This window comes from Oncorhynchus gorbuscha, linkage group LG15 (genome assembly GCF_021184085.1).
Source record: "Oncorhynchus gorbuscha isolate QuinsamMale2020 ecotype Even-year linkage group LG15, OgorEven_v1.0, whole genome shotgun sequence".
NCBI lineage: Eukaryota > Metazoa > Chordata > Actinopteri > Salmoniformes > Salmonidae > Oncorhynchus > Oncorhynchus gorbuscha.
Window position 1 is genome coordinate 71133704 of NC_060187.1, and position 10915 is coordinate 71144618.

General features: G+C 43.9%; 2 protein-coding genes and 1 pseudogene across 2 annotated transcripts; 1 reads left to right on the forward strand and 2 right to left on the reverse strand.

Moving 5' to 3' along the window:
* The first annotated feature begins 1079 nt into the window (after positions 1-1079).
* Positions 1080-3972, forward strand: ggctb (gamma-glutamylcyclotransferase b). The gene is made up of 4 exons (XM_046301299.1): positions 1080-1438; positions 1526-1671; positions 2019-2151; positions 3388-3972. The coding sequence occupies exons 1-4, from the start codon at positions 1319-1321 to the stop codon at positions 3550-3552; spliced, it is 564 nt and encodes a 187-aa protein (XP_046157255.1). The 5' UTR covers positions 1080-1318; the 3' UTR covers positions 3553-3972.
* A 718-nt stretch (positions 3973-4690) lies between these two features.
* Positions 4691-8779, reverse strand: LOC123997173 (annotated as a pseudogene).
* A 201-nt stretch (positions 8780-8980) lies between these two features.
* LOC123997316 lies at positions 8981-10336 on the reverse strand. The gene is made up of 2 exons (XM_046301457.1): positions 10328-10336; positions 8981-9745 (listed from the first exon to the last, which is right to left on the reverse strand). Exons 1-2 carry the CDS (start codon positions 10334-10336, stop codon positions 8981-8983), a joined length of 774 nt encoding a protein of 257 aa, XP_046157413.1.
* Positions 10337-10915: the final 579 nt, after the last annotated feature.

The following is a 10915-nucleotide window of genomic DNA, read 5'->3' on the forward strand; positions in this document are numbered from 1 at the left end:
AGGTTGATGACGAGTTTGGAGGGCACTATGGTGTTAAATGCTGAGCTGTAGTTGATGAACAGCATTCTCACGTAGGTATTCCTCTTGTCCAGATGGGTTATGGCAGTTTACAGTGTGGTTGTGATTGCGTCGTCTGTGGACCTATTGGGGCTGTACGCAAATTAGAGTGGGTGTGCCATTAATATAGGTAACGAGTGGAGGACAGAGGAGCCTCTTAAAGAAGAAGTTACAGGTCTGTGAGAGCCAGAAATCTTGCTTGTTTGTAGGTGACCAAATACTTATTTTCCACCATAATTTGCAAATAAATTCATAAAAAATCCTACAATGTGATTTTCTGGATTTTTTCTTCTCATTTTGTCTGTCATAGTTGAAGTGTACCTATGATGAAAATAAATTACAGGTCTCTCTCATCTTTTTAAGTGGGAGAACTTGCACAATTGGTGGCCGACTAAATACTTTTTCCCCCCACTGTAGCCTGTCATTTTACTGTTGTTTTTATTTCTTTACTTACCTATTGTTCACCTCATACCTTTTTTGCACTATTGGTTAGAGCCTGTAAGTAAGCATTTCACTGTAAGGTCTACCTGTTGTATTCGGTGCACGTGACAAATAAAATTTGATTTGATTTGACTTTTTTATGTGAATTTGGTCAGGTCGTCCACAAAGTTACCTACTGGACCTTGATGGACCAGCCGTGTTTATGTTTAGCCTTTCATTCCCGTGACCAGTAATGCTTCCTATACTTTCACTGCATTTTTTTGCAAAAGATGGGTAAAGCTTGGCACAAAACAAAAAAGGTCTGTAAACTGCATTTACCCTCCACTACACCAGTGCCCATGACATGATTTCAAAGCAAAGTTCAAATGATTTCATTGTCCATAATTTAGGTCTGCCTGATTACCAACAGGGTTGTAAACATAAATCCATGTGCATGCAAGCAAACATGACTGAGGTCATAAGGCTCAGCAACCAGTAGGCTGTTTGTGTATTGTGTGGCAGTGGTGGGCACAGCACAGTACAGCACAGGGCAGGCCCGATGGATTAGCATGAGAATGGGGAGTCAGTGAGTGGAGAGAGGGCTGGTATAAAAGCGGGGGGTGCAGAGTTTGATCTCTGTCACAGTAGCGCTCATGACCTCACCTTGCGTCTCTGCTCCGCCTCCAAGCACTCTTGCTGACTGTGGTTTCTCTCTATTCTCTCCTCCTCCCTTCTCCTCCTTGTCTTCCCTTGACTCATCCTCCTTGTCTTCCCTTGACTCCTCCTCCTCACCCTGCCCTTCCTCCTCCTTCTCCTCCTCCTTCTCCTCCTCTCTGTCAGCATGGATGACAACATAGAAATCCACACCTTCCTGTACTTTGCCTACGGCAGCAACCTACTGAAGGAAAGGCTCCAGCTCAAGAACCCCTCCGCTTCCATCCACTGTGTGGCCAGGCTCAAGGTACGACCTGACCTGACCTGACTATAAGGAGGACCTGGGAGGACACCTGACCTTAACCTGACCCTCTCTATCTCTCCTTCTCTCCAGGACTACAAGCTGATATTTGGGAACTACAAGGGTCTGGCCAGTGACCGCTGGCATGGGGGTGTGGCGACCATCGAGAACAGCCCAGCGGACGAGGTGTGGGGAGTGGTATGGAGGATGAACGTGGCCGACCTCGAGTCTCTAGACAGGTAAGAGACCTTCATCTTGTTCACCTAATCCAAGTTGGTGCATACCGTGTCTACTTTATCAAGGCTGTATCACAACCGGACGTGATTGGGAGTCCAATAGAGCGGCGCACAATTGGCCCAGGCTCGTCCAGGGTTTGGACGGTGTAGCCCATCATTGTAAATAAGAATTTGTTCTTAACTGACTTGCCTAGTTAAATAAAGGTTACATTAAAAAATAAAAATAAATACTAAGTCTGTTGTGTCCTTCTGAGTGCTTCTTCATCATGGTTGAAGTGGTCTAGTTCTAACCCGTTCAAAAGTTGTGTGGGTGGGTGTATTTATATGTGTGTGTGTGTGTGTGTGTGCAGCCAGGAGAACGTGAGACTAGGGGCCTACAGCCCTGTGGAGGTGAATGTGAAGACTCGGGGCCAAGAGCTCAACTGTCGCACCTACATCATGAACAGCTGTATTTACGCTCCACCGTCTCCACAGTACCTCAAGGTGACACACCTCCTTTTACACTCTTTTCATCCGCCTTTCTATCTTTCTCTCTCTCTATCACACACTGTCTCCCTCTCTCAATCTATTTATATCTCTGTCATTCCAAATCCATTTAAGAACATGGACTTGACACGGAACCCTGTAAGACGTTAGGGACCGTACAAAGTGTAGAGAGGAACGTTGTTAATGAAAGTGGTGCTCTCTATGGATATACAGTGGAAGACGAAGAGAAATGCAAATAGTTGTCTCTGAAAATGATCTCTGATAGAAATCTCTGAAAAGGTATTTACCAACAAGTGCTTTTTCAAACAAATTGTAATTGAACAATATACTCTATATGCTCAAATTCATAAGCAAAACAACAGCAAATCAAACAGATTCTCTAAAGCTTGTGAAAAAAGGAATTCACACATCACTCGTTACTTGCGGATGACAGTGTGGCTGACATCATCCTCTTGAATGAGTCTCTGTCACTCACTCACTGTGGTGGCAACAATACCAGTGTTTTGGTGTTTTTTCTGGCGTTTGCCACTGACAGCTCCCAGATGGCTTTGTGTTGAAAAGACAATAGGGAAAGAGCAGCAACTAGGTCAGTGGATTTTTTGACTATTCACTCACAGCCCCTCTCCAAAATAAAACCTCCCTCTCTGAAGCATCTGGAATGCTACATTCCAGGTTCATATTCTGGCTTTCGCAAGAACACAGGATTAGTTCTATTTTTTAATTTATTAGATATCCATCAATTCATTCAGGATGTACCCAATCTCATGCACTGTATTAGACAATGTGAACAGTTACTAAACTGTGTTTCCAGACGGTTCATTGCACATCTAAAGGCTCTAGCTAAATAATCAAAGAGGTGTGAGGAAAAACAGCCAGCGAATGTAACAGGCGTAGAGCGTGGCTTTGTGACCCCAGAAGCTTTGTGCAGTGCTCTGTCGTGTGTGTACCAGACTCATACGGTTGAGCTGAGTGCATTGTTCCTCTGTTATGTGGCGTGTTCTATGTGTGGTGTGTGGTTCGATGGGTACAGTATTTGAGATACACACATTCTTGGGGCAGTTACTATAGCGTAAGGGTAGTTACTATTGATGTTCTGGATTTTAATGTGCGCCACTGGTCATTTATTGTCGTTAGATAGCAGAAAATACTGTATAAGTGATTGTCTGATTAATATGGTTTAACGTCCTATGAAATTATAAATATTTTATGTTGATTGTTCTCTGGTTGCCCCAGGTGATTTTAATGGGGGCGGAGCAGAATGGCTTGCCAAAGAACTACCAGGAGAAGCTGAGGTCCATCGAGACCAACAAGTATGAGGGCCCACTGCCTGTCATGGCTGAGCTGGAGCGGATTATGAAAAGAGCTAAGGAGAGAGCCAACCACCGATCTGATGCTTAACAACACCTGGAACAAACTGCCATGTTTAGGAACTCAACTCCTGGTAGGACAATTGAAGCAAACTTCTACAACTTCCAGTGTCCTACCAAGAGTTGTTGAATATCTTCTCATCTCCAGTTTGCTCCACAATCCATGTACCTTGGTTTGAAAGCGAGGTAGCGACAGAATTTCTTTTTCTCTAGGAATTCAAACTTGCCTCGAGAGATAACTGTTCAGAAACCCACTGGTTAGAGAAACCATCACGTCCTGTGTGTAACGTTACATCTATAAGTCCTCTTCAGGAATAGTTATTTACTGACATATACCAATGATGATGATGATGATGACGCTGAGCATCCATCAGACTGTATAGGGATTGAATGTAGAATATGATCATGTGTATTTGTACTACTTCGGCGGACAATAAAACCTCCCCAAATGCTCTGTGTTGATCTGTATAGAGTGCACAATGACATTAAATGAGCCTCATTCCAGATAGCCTGGTCTCAGATCTGTTTGTGGTGTCTTTCAAAATCCTATGGTCAGTGACATGACCACGTTGTTAAGACAGCACAGAAAGATATGGGGCCAGGCTACATTCAAGATCAATTCTTTTTATTATGTTACTTAGACTCACGCACGGGTGCATCAGTAGACTCTTAAGGTGTTAAACCTTAAGGTGTTAAACCTTAAGAGTCTACTGATGCACCCGTGCGTGAATCTAAGTAACATAATAAAAAATCCCCATAAAAATCCACCAATTAAAGCTAGAGATATCCACTTATGCCGGCCTTCCGCATCTGCGGTAGAAGGTGGCCGACCGACAGCGGTGTTTGTCAGACCATGAGACATCCCAAAAATGGGTCTACTCGCAGAAATGTCTGTAGCGTCCGAACGGTTTGGCCAACTGATATGACGACTCTATGGAAAGATGAGACACTCACGAACGCGATGGTGTTCTCCGTTTCTTTGTTGTTGTTGTACCTCAAAATCAAAAAACTAAATGATCCATGGTATCAACATCTTAAAACAATTCCACATGTTAGCTTAGTAGAACCCCCCCCCCCCCTGAAGTGTATGTGGCTTTGCTGAGATGGTGACCAGAGAAAATCAGCTGTATCATACATCTGTGTCATACAGTAATGCAACGCTAGAAGAAGACAGGAGAGAGAGACGGAACATGTTATTGAATCCAATAATAAAAATGTATGCAAAGCCATAAACGTCATTGTTAGATGAGAAGGTGTCTCCTTTTTTTGCTGCAAACATATTTTGAACATGGGAAGTCTGTGTACTGTATATGATTGAAGGTCTTTGTCTCCCTCTGCTGTTGACAACGGTTGGTCATTGTATCCACACAGTTCATACAAAGTTAATTGGAGGCAGAATACCACTGTCTAGACATGTACACAAAAAAGGTGCTCTCTAAAACCCTAAAGAGTTATTTGCTCATCTCTGAAGGAGAAACCTTTATGGTTCCAGGTAGAACCTTTTCACCCAACAAAGACTCCTTTTAGAACCCCTTTTAAAAGAGTGTAGTACTGTATCTGGTCACTGGCCAGGGTGTGGTTCAGGAGGGACCAGTTTGGTCCACAGACGGTCCCAGAAGGCAGGCTGCATGGCCTGGTCCTGGGGCCAGTCCAAGTAGGTCCTGGGGATCACAATAATAACTGATTATTTGAATAAAGTATAAAGTGCTTTTATCACACTCAAGGCATTATACAACACTTGAAATACAGCATACACTAAAGTCATAATGAAGATACTGTATATAAGTAAAATATCATTTAGAAGACAAGCCTTTCAAGTCAAGTTCCTCAACACTTGAGGTCACAAAAAAATACACTGTGCATTTGGAAAGTATTCAGACCACTTCACTATTCCCACATTTCGCTACGTTACAGCATGATACCGCAACCACCATGCTTCACTGATGGTGCCAGGTTTCCTCTAGAAATGACGCTTGGCATTCAGGCCAAAGAGGTCAATATTGGTTTCAGCAGACCAGATAATCTTGTTTCTCATTGTCCGAGAGTCCTTTAGGTGCCCGATGGCAAAGTCCAAGCTGGCTGTTATGTGCCTTTTATTGAGGAGTGGCTTCCATCTGGCCACTCTACCATAAAGGCCTGATTGGCAGAGTGCTGCAGAGATGGTTGTCCTTCTGGAAGGTTCTCCCATCTCCACAGAGGAACTCTGGAGCTCTGTCACCTCTCTGACCAAGGCCCCGATTGCTCAGTTTGGCCTGGCGGCCAGCTCTGGGAAGAGTCTTGGTGGTTCCCAACTTCTTCCATTTTAGAATGATGGAGGCCACTGTGTTATTAGGGAGCTTCAATGCTGCAGAATTTGTTGGTACCCTCCCGCAGATCTGCGCTCAATTTTGAGTCTCATAGCAAAGGGTCTGAATACTTATGTAAATAAGGTATTTCTGTTGTTTTTTGCTATACATTTGCAAACATGTCTAAAAACCTGTTTTCGCTTTATGGGGTATTGTGCGTAAATTGATATTTAATACATTTTAGAATAAGGCTGTAACTTAACAAAATGTGGAGTGGTCTGATTGCTTTCTGAATGCACTGTATGTTTTTGCAAGGATGTTTCCTAGTTAAATAAATGATAGAATGTAGTTCACAGAACCCCCTCTACACATACTGTACGTACCTGGTCTTGACCAGCCTGGCCAGGTGGTGGTGGGCAGACAGCTGGCGAGGAGGGATGTCTAATTCTAGTAGTCCAGGATACCTACCGTAGAGGCTGTCTGTGATGTTGTCCGCAATGTCCTTCTCCAACTGGAAGTCCCTGCTGTGCAGACATAGACGCAGGAAGGGAGGCCCCCTCTGCTCCAGGCCCGGAAGCAGCTGCTCCACCACCCAGCGCTCGTCTCTCCCACTGTACGACACAAAGGCATCATAGCAATAGCGCCCCCTGAGGTTGGGCCTCCGTACAGCCACTTCCAGCCAGCAGCGGATGATGTGGCAGAAGGCCAGCAGGTATTCCCGAGCCAGCTGATGGAGCAGCACCACCAGCATGAAGAGGAGCAGGCCCAGTGAGGTGCAGAGGAACAGGACAAAGCCCACGTCCAGGGAACAGTTGGCTGCTGAGTACCTGAGATGGACGGTGCAATGATGGAAACAAAGACATCCCTTGACGTTTAGATGACTCATATTATGGACACAATCAATAGAGAAAGCCTTCGAAACAGGTCGTGGCTGCACATCCAGGCCTAGATGGAAAGTCCAAATGCTAAACGGCCATGGTGGTGTTCTATGTGTGTGTTGCCTCTTATGGTTGTACAATAAATGGATGCTCTTCATTATCAGTATATCTTTCTTCTTACCTGGCAAGGTTCTGGATTCCATTCTCGTTTTTACATGTCACGTCTGCTTCCCCAGGGTGATAAAATACGACCTGGACATGTGGCTGTCTTTCAGCCCATGCGAGCAGCCAGATGTTGTCACAGCTGCAGTCCAAGCGGAAATTGTAGAGTAGCAGGTACCTCAGGTTGGTCAGCGGCTCTGTGAAGCTCTGTGAAGCTCTCCATCACACTGAACTCCTCTGGGATGTGGACTGACATCTGTCTGAGGAGAAGGCAGAAAACAGTTTACTCTAAGGGCTCAAAAGGAGGCCAGCTTGTAGACGCTTGCTAGCCAACAGAATCATTTCAGCAGAATCATTTGTAGTTGTAGTTGTAGCTCGTAGTGCCATAGTCTTGTCTAGTGGTGGCAAATCCAGACCACACATGGTCCCTTGTGGCATCCCACTGGGCAAAAATTGGTTGAATCAAAGTTGTATCCAATGTTGGAAAACTGATTGGATTTGCAAAAAGTCATCAACGTAAGGCCATTTCCTATTTTCACCCAACTATTATCTTCAATCCAATGACATGGTGACATATGTTGTTGACTTCACGTTGAATTCATGGTTAGTTGACAACAACGAAATGTAATTCAAAACTAGACTTTGAACTGACATCTGTGCTCAGTGGAATGGGTTCAAACCCCGCCTGCCTTCATATGGGAGGGTGTTTCTATTATCTACCTGAGGGAATGCAGGTCTCTGCTCATCTCCTCCTCCAGACGGAGGATCCTGCAGGTGACCAGGTTCAGGGTCTCCAGCTTGGTGAGGTTGTGGAACATAGTGGCCAGCCCTGGCTGCCGGTAGAGTTCCCCTCCCATTAGCGTCAGATACCTACAGTTGGATTATAATCAGTTACCTTGTAAATGCACTTTTGAAATAATCTGTCATACTTCTTTTTATTCTTTAGACCACAACTGCTCTTAAACCCCATTCATACTTTTAAAAAAGCAGGCAGGCCAGACTTGGATGGTTTTCATACAGTACAGCTTTTAATCTAATTTATAGTATACTTTTGAAACTATACAGCTGTTTGTCCTCACTCTACCGTTAAGTAAATGGATAAATAGATACCTCATCTCCACAAGTGTGTTCAGGTCAGTCATGTCCACAAATTCAGCTGACAGCACAGAATTGAAGCCAAAGTACTGTAGGGAGGTGAAGTATCTTGCGGCAAAATGAGACCCACACAGGAGGCGTTCTGTTATGGCTGTGAGGCTGACGACGGACTGGAAAAACAGTCTCCAGCAGTCCTGGAAGAATACAGTTGTGGCACTGAGCTGAAGGGAAATCCTTGGTTTTGGGGTGCTGTTGCTGCCGATGATGATGTTGAGGGTGTACCACGTGGAATAAAGGTTCATGTGCATTAACCCTTGAGGGAACACACCAAATATGTGTGTCAGATTCACATTCACGCTACTCTCCAACTCACTAGGCAAAGGTTGAAAGTCCCCTAAACATATGTGCTTCAGCAAAGTGAGGTGGATGAAGGCAAATGCTTCAATCGTTTCAAGTGGGTTTAGTTCCAGAATTAGGGTTTCCAAGCCATGCAGGCCAAAGAAACTGTTCTCTGTTATCTGAGAGATCTTGTTATTCCGTAGGTCAAAGAACCTCAATTTTGCTAGTTCCTTAAATGTAAAGTCTGCAACAGTGGTAATCTGATTTCCTGACAAAATCAGCTGTTTCAGATTCTTCAAGCAACCAAACTGCTCTGCGGTGATGTTTGTGATTTGAAAGCTTAGTAGTTTTTTCAGCCACAGAACGGGACCCTTTTGAATGTCACAAAGCAAACTGATTTCAACTTCCCTCGAATGCATAAGGAAAACACCCAAATCAACGATATTCTTCAAATCATGGATCAAACTCAAGTTAATTGCATCATGATCATAATAATTGTATTTAATCTTCTTTATCCCCTGGCAGTTTCTCACAGCAGATGTGGTGTTCCAGAATTTATCATTTCTTACATTCATTTCTGTGATTGAGAGTTTGTATACTGTTTCACAAACTGACTCAAAGGAAATGCATTGGTTGTAAAAATCAAATGCCTGCAGTCTTTTGATGCCAGACTGCAGAAGCCATGTCTGTGGCTCATCAACTATAGATCTGTGATGTTTTCAAAGCATTTGAATGCACCTTTTTCTAAGTGATGAGCGTTAGGGAATGAAAATCTCACCTCTTGAAGACGATAGAAATGAGGAAGCTCAAGAACAGCTCCTTTGGTGTCAGAGCAGTTTGGGGGTCTCAAAGTGACTATCTCCTCTGACTTAAATGTCAGGCTTGTTATTGACTGTGACATATTAACTATCCTGCATAGCAAATCAGATAGCTCCCGTGCACAACATCTGTTGACTGTGAGTTTCTTCAATAGCGGGATCCCTCCAAATACGTCCAGTGCCATCACAGAAAGCATGCAATCGTCAATGGAAAGTTCCTCCAGATTAGTCAGGTCCCTGAAAGTGTTGGATAGAAGCGATGCAGTGTTACACTGTATCATCCCCTTACAGTTCAGAGAGAGTGTCTTTACACTGGACAGTCCCTTGAAGGTGCCATGGAGAATCGTGGGTAGAAAGCCCTCTAGGTGAAGTCTCTCAAGAGCATAGAATCGAGAGAGAGCGCCAGATTGCATTACGTATCCACTCCTGATCTCGAGACAGAGGGTCTGGTAGTTTGATGGAACAACAGAGAGGTTGACTTTGAGGTCATATATATCCCAGCAACTGGCAGTGAAGCCGATCATGCTTGGGCAGTTAGCGTGAATGTACATCCAGTAATTCACTTTCTCATAGAGGATACATTTGTTACTCAGCCAACCCCAGGAACCAAAGATCCAAAATGCAAATAGTCCCACCTGAACACAGACCTGTCATGTTTGTCATTTATTATCATGTCTTGTCCCTGTGCTCCCCATTCTATTCGTTTCCCTCTGCTGGTCTTATTTGGTTCTTTCCCTCTTTCTATCCCTCTCTCTCCCCCTCCCTCTCTCACTCTCTCGCTCTCTCTTCTCTCTATCGTTCCGTTCCTGCTCCCAGCTGTTCCTATTCCCCTAATCATCATTTAGTCTTCCCACACCTGTTCCCGATCCTTTCCCCTGATTAGAGTCCCTATTTCTTCCTTTGTGTTCCGTTCCTGTCCTGTCGGTTCCTTGTTTAGAATTCACCGTGCTGTGATTGTGTATCGCCCTGTCCTGTCGTGTTTTTGCCTTCATCAGATGCTGCGTGTGAGCAGGTGTCTCTGTCAGCTACGGCCTGCGCCTACCCGAAGCGACCTGCAGTCTGTGGCCGCTTCTCCTGTTATTCCCCTCTACAGACTAGAGGATTTCGGTTATTCCCTGTTTGGACATTTCCTGTTAAGGATTCAGGATTTGTCGTTTTCTGTTTGGACTTGAATAAACTCTGTTTCTGTTAAGTCGCTTTTGGGTCCTCTTTCACCTGCATGACAAGACCAGGCTCATCTTTCTTGTGAAGTACCTCAGAGACACTGATCAGTTAGAATGACTTGATGCTTGTGCTGCAGTTTGAGTATATATTACTATCTGTGCAATCTTTTTTTTGGTCTGTTTTCTTACTGGCTTTGACAGAAAGAGAAAGGCTGTTGTACACAGATAAGGTTGTTGTTGCTCACCTCTTTCTAACTTCCCTTCCCACAAAATATATATAAGAGAACTGGTGGAGTGCATGGTTTGTATCTTTAAAATTAGATGATCAAATATAGCACTGATTGCAGAAGAAACATGTAATGCATTAATGCATACACAAAATGTATTTCACAAATGACCTAAAACAAATATTGTATCGGTGGAATATAACTTTAGAATCCTTTTGGAAGTGAAAAGTATATTATTGGTAAATATTGTAGTTATTGAACATGAACCTAATCTCCTAATCTTACTTCTTAACTTTAGTCTTAAAGCTACAATTCACTGAATGCTTCTATCGAGAAAGGATTTACAGGGGGCTGTTGCTATGGATGTAAATATTAGCCCAACAACAGTGGAAAAAAGTCTGGTTTCAACAGTGGTGGGAAAAGTACC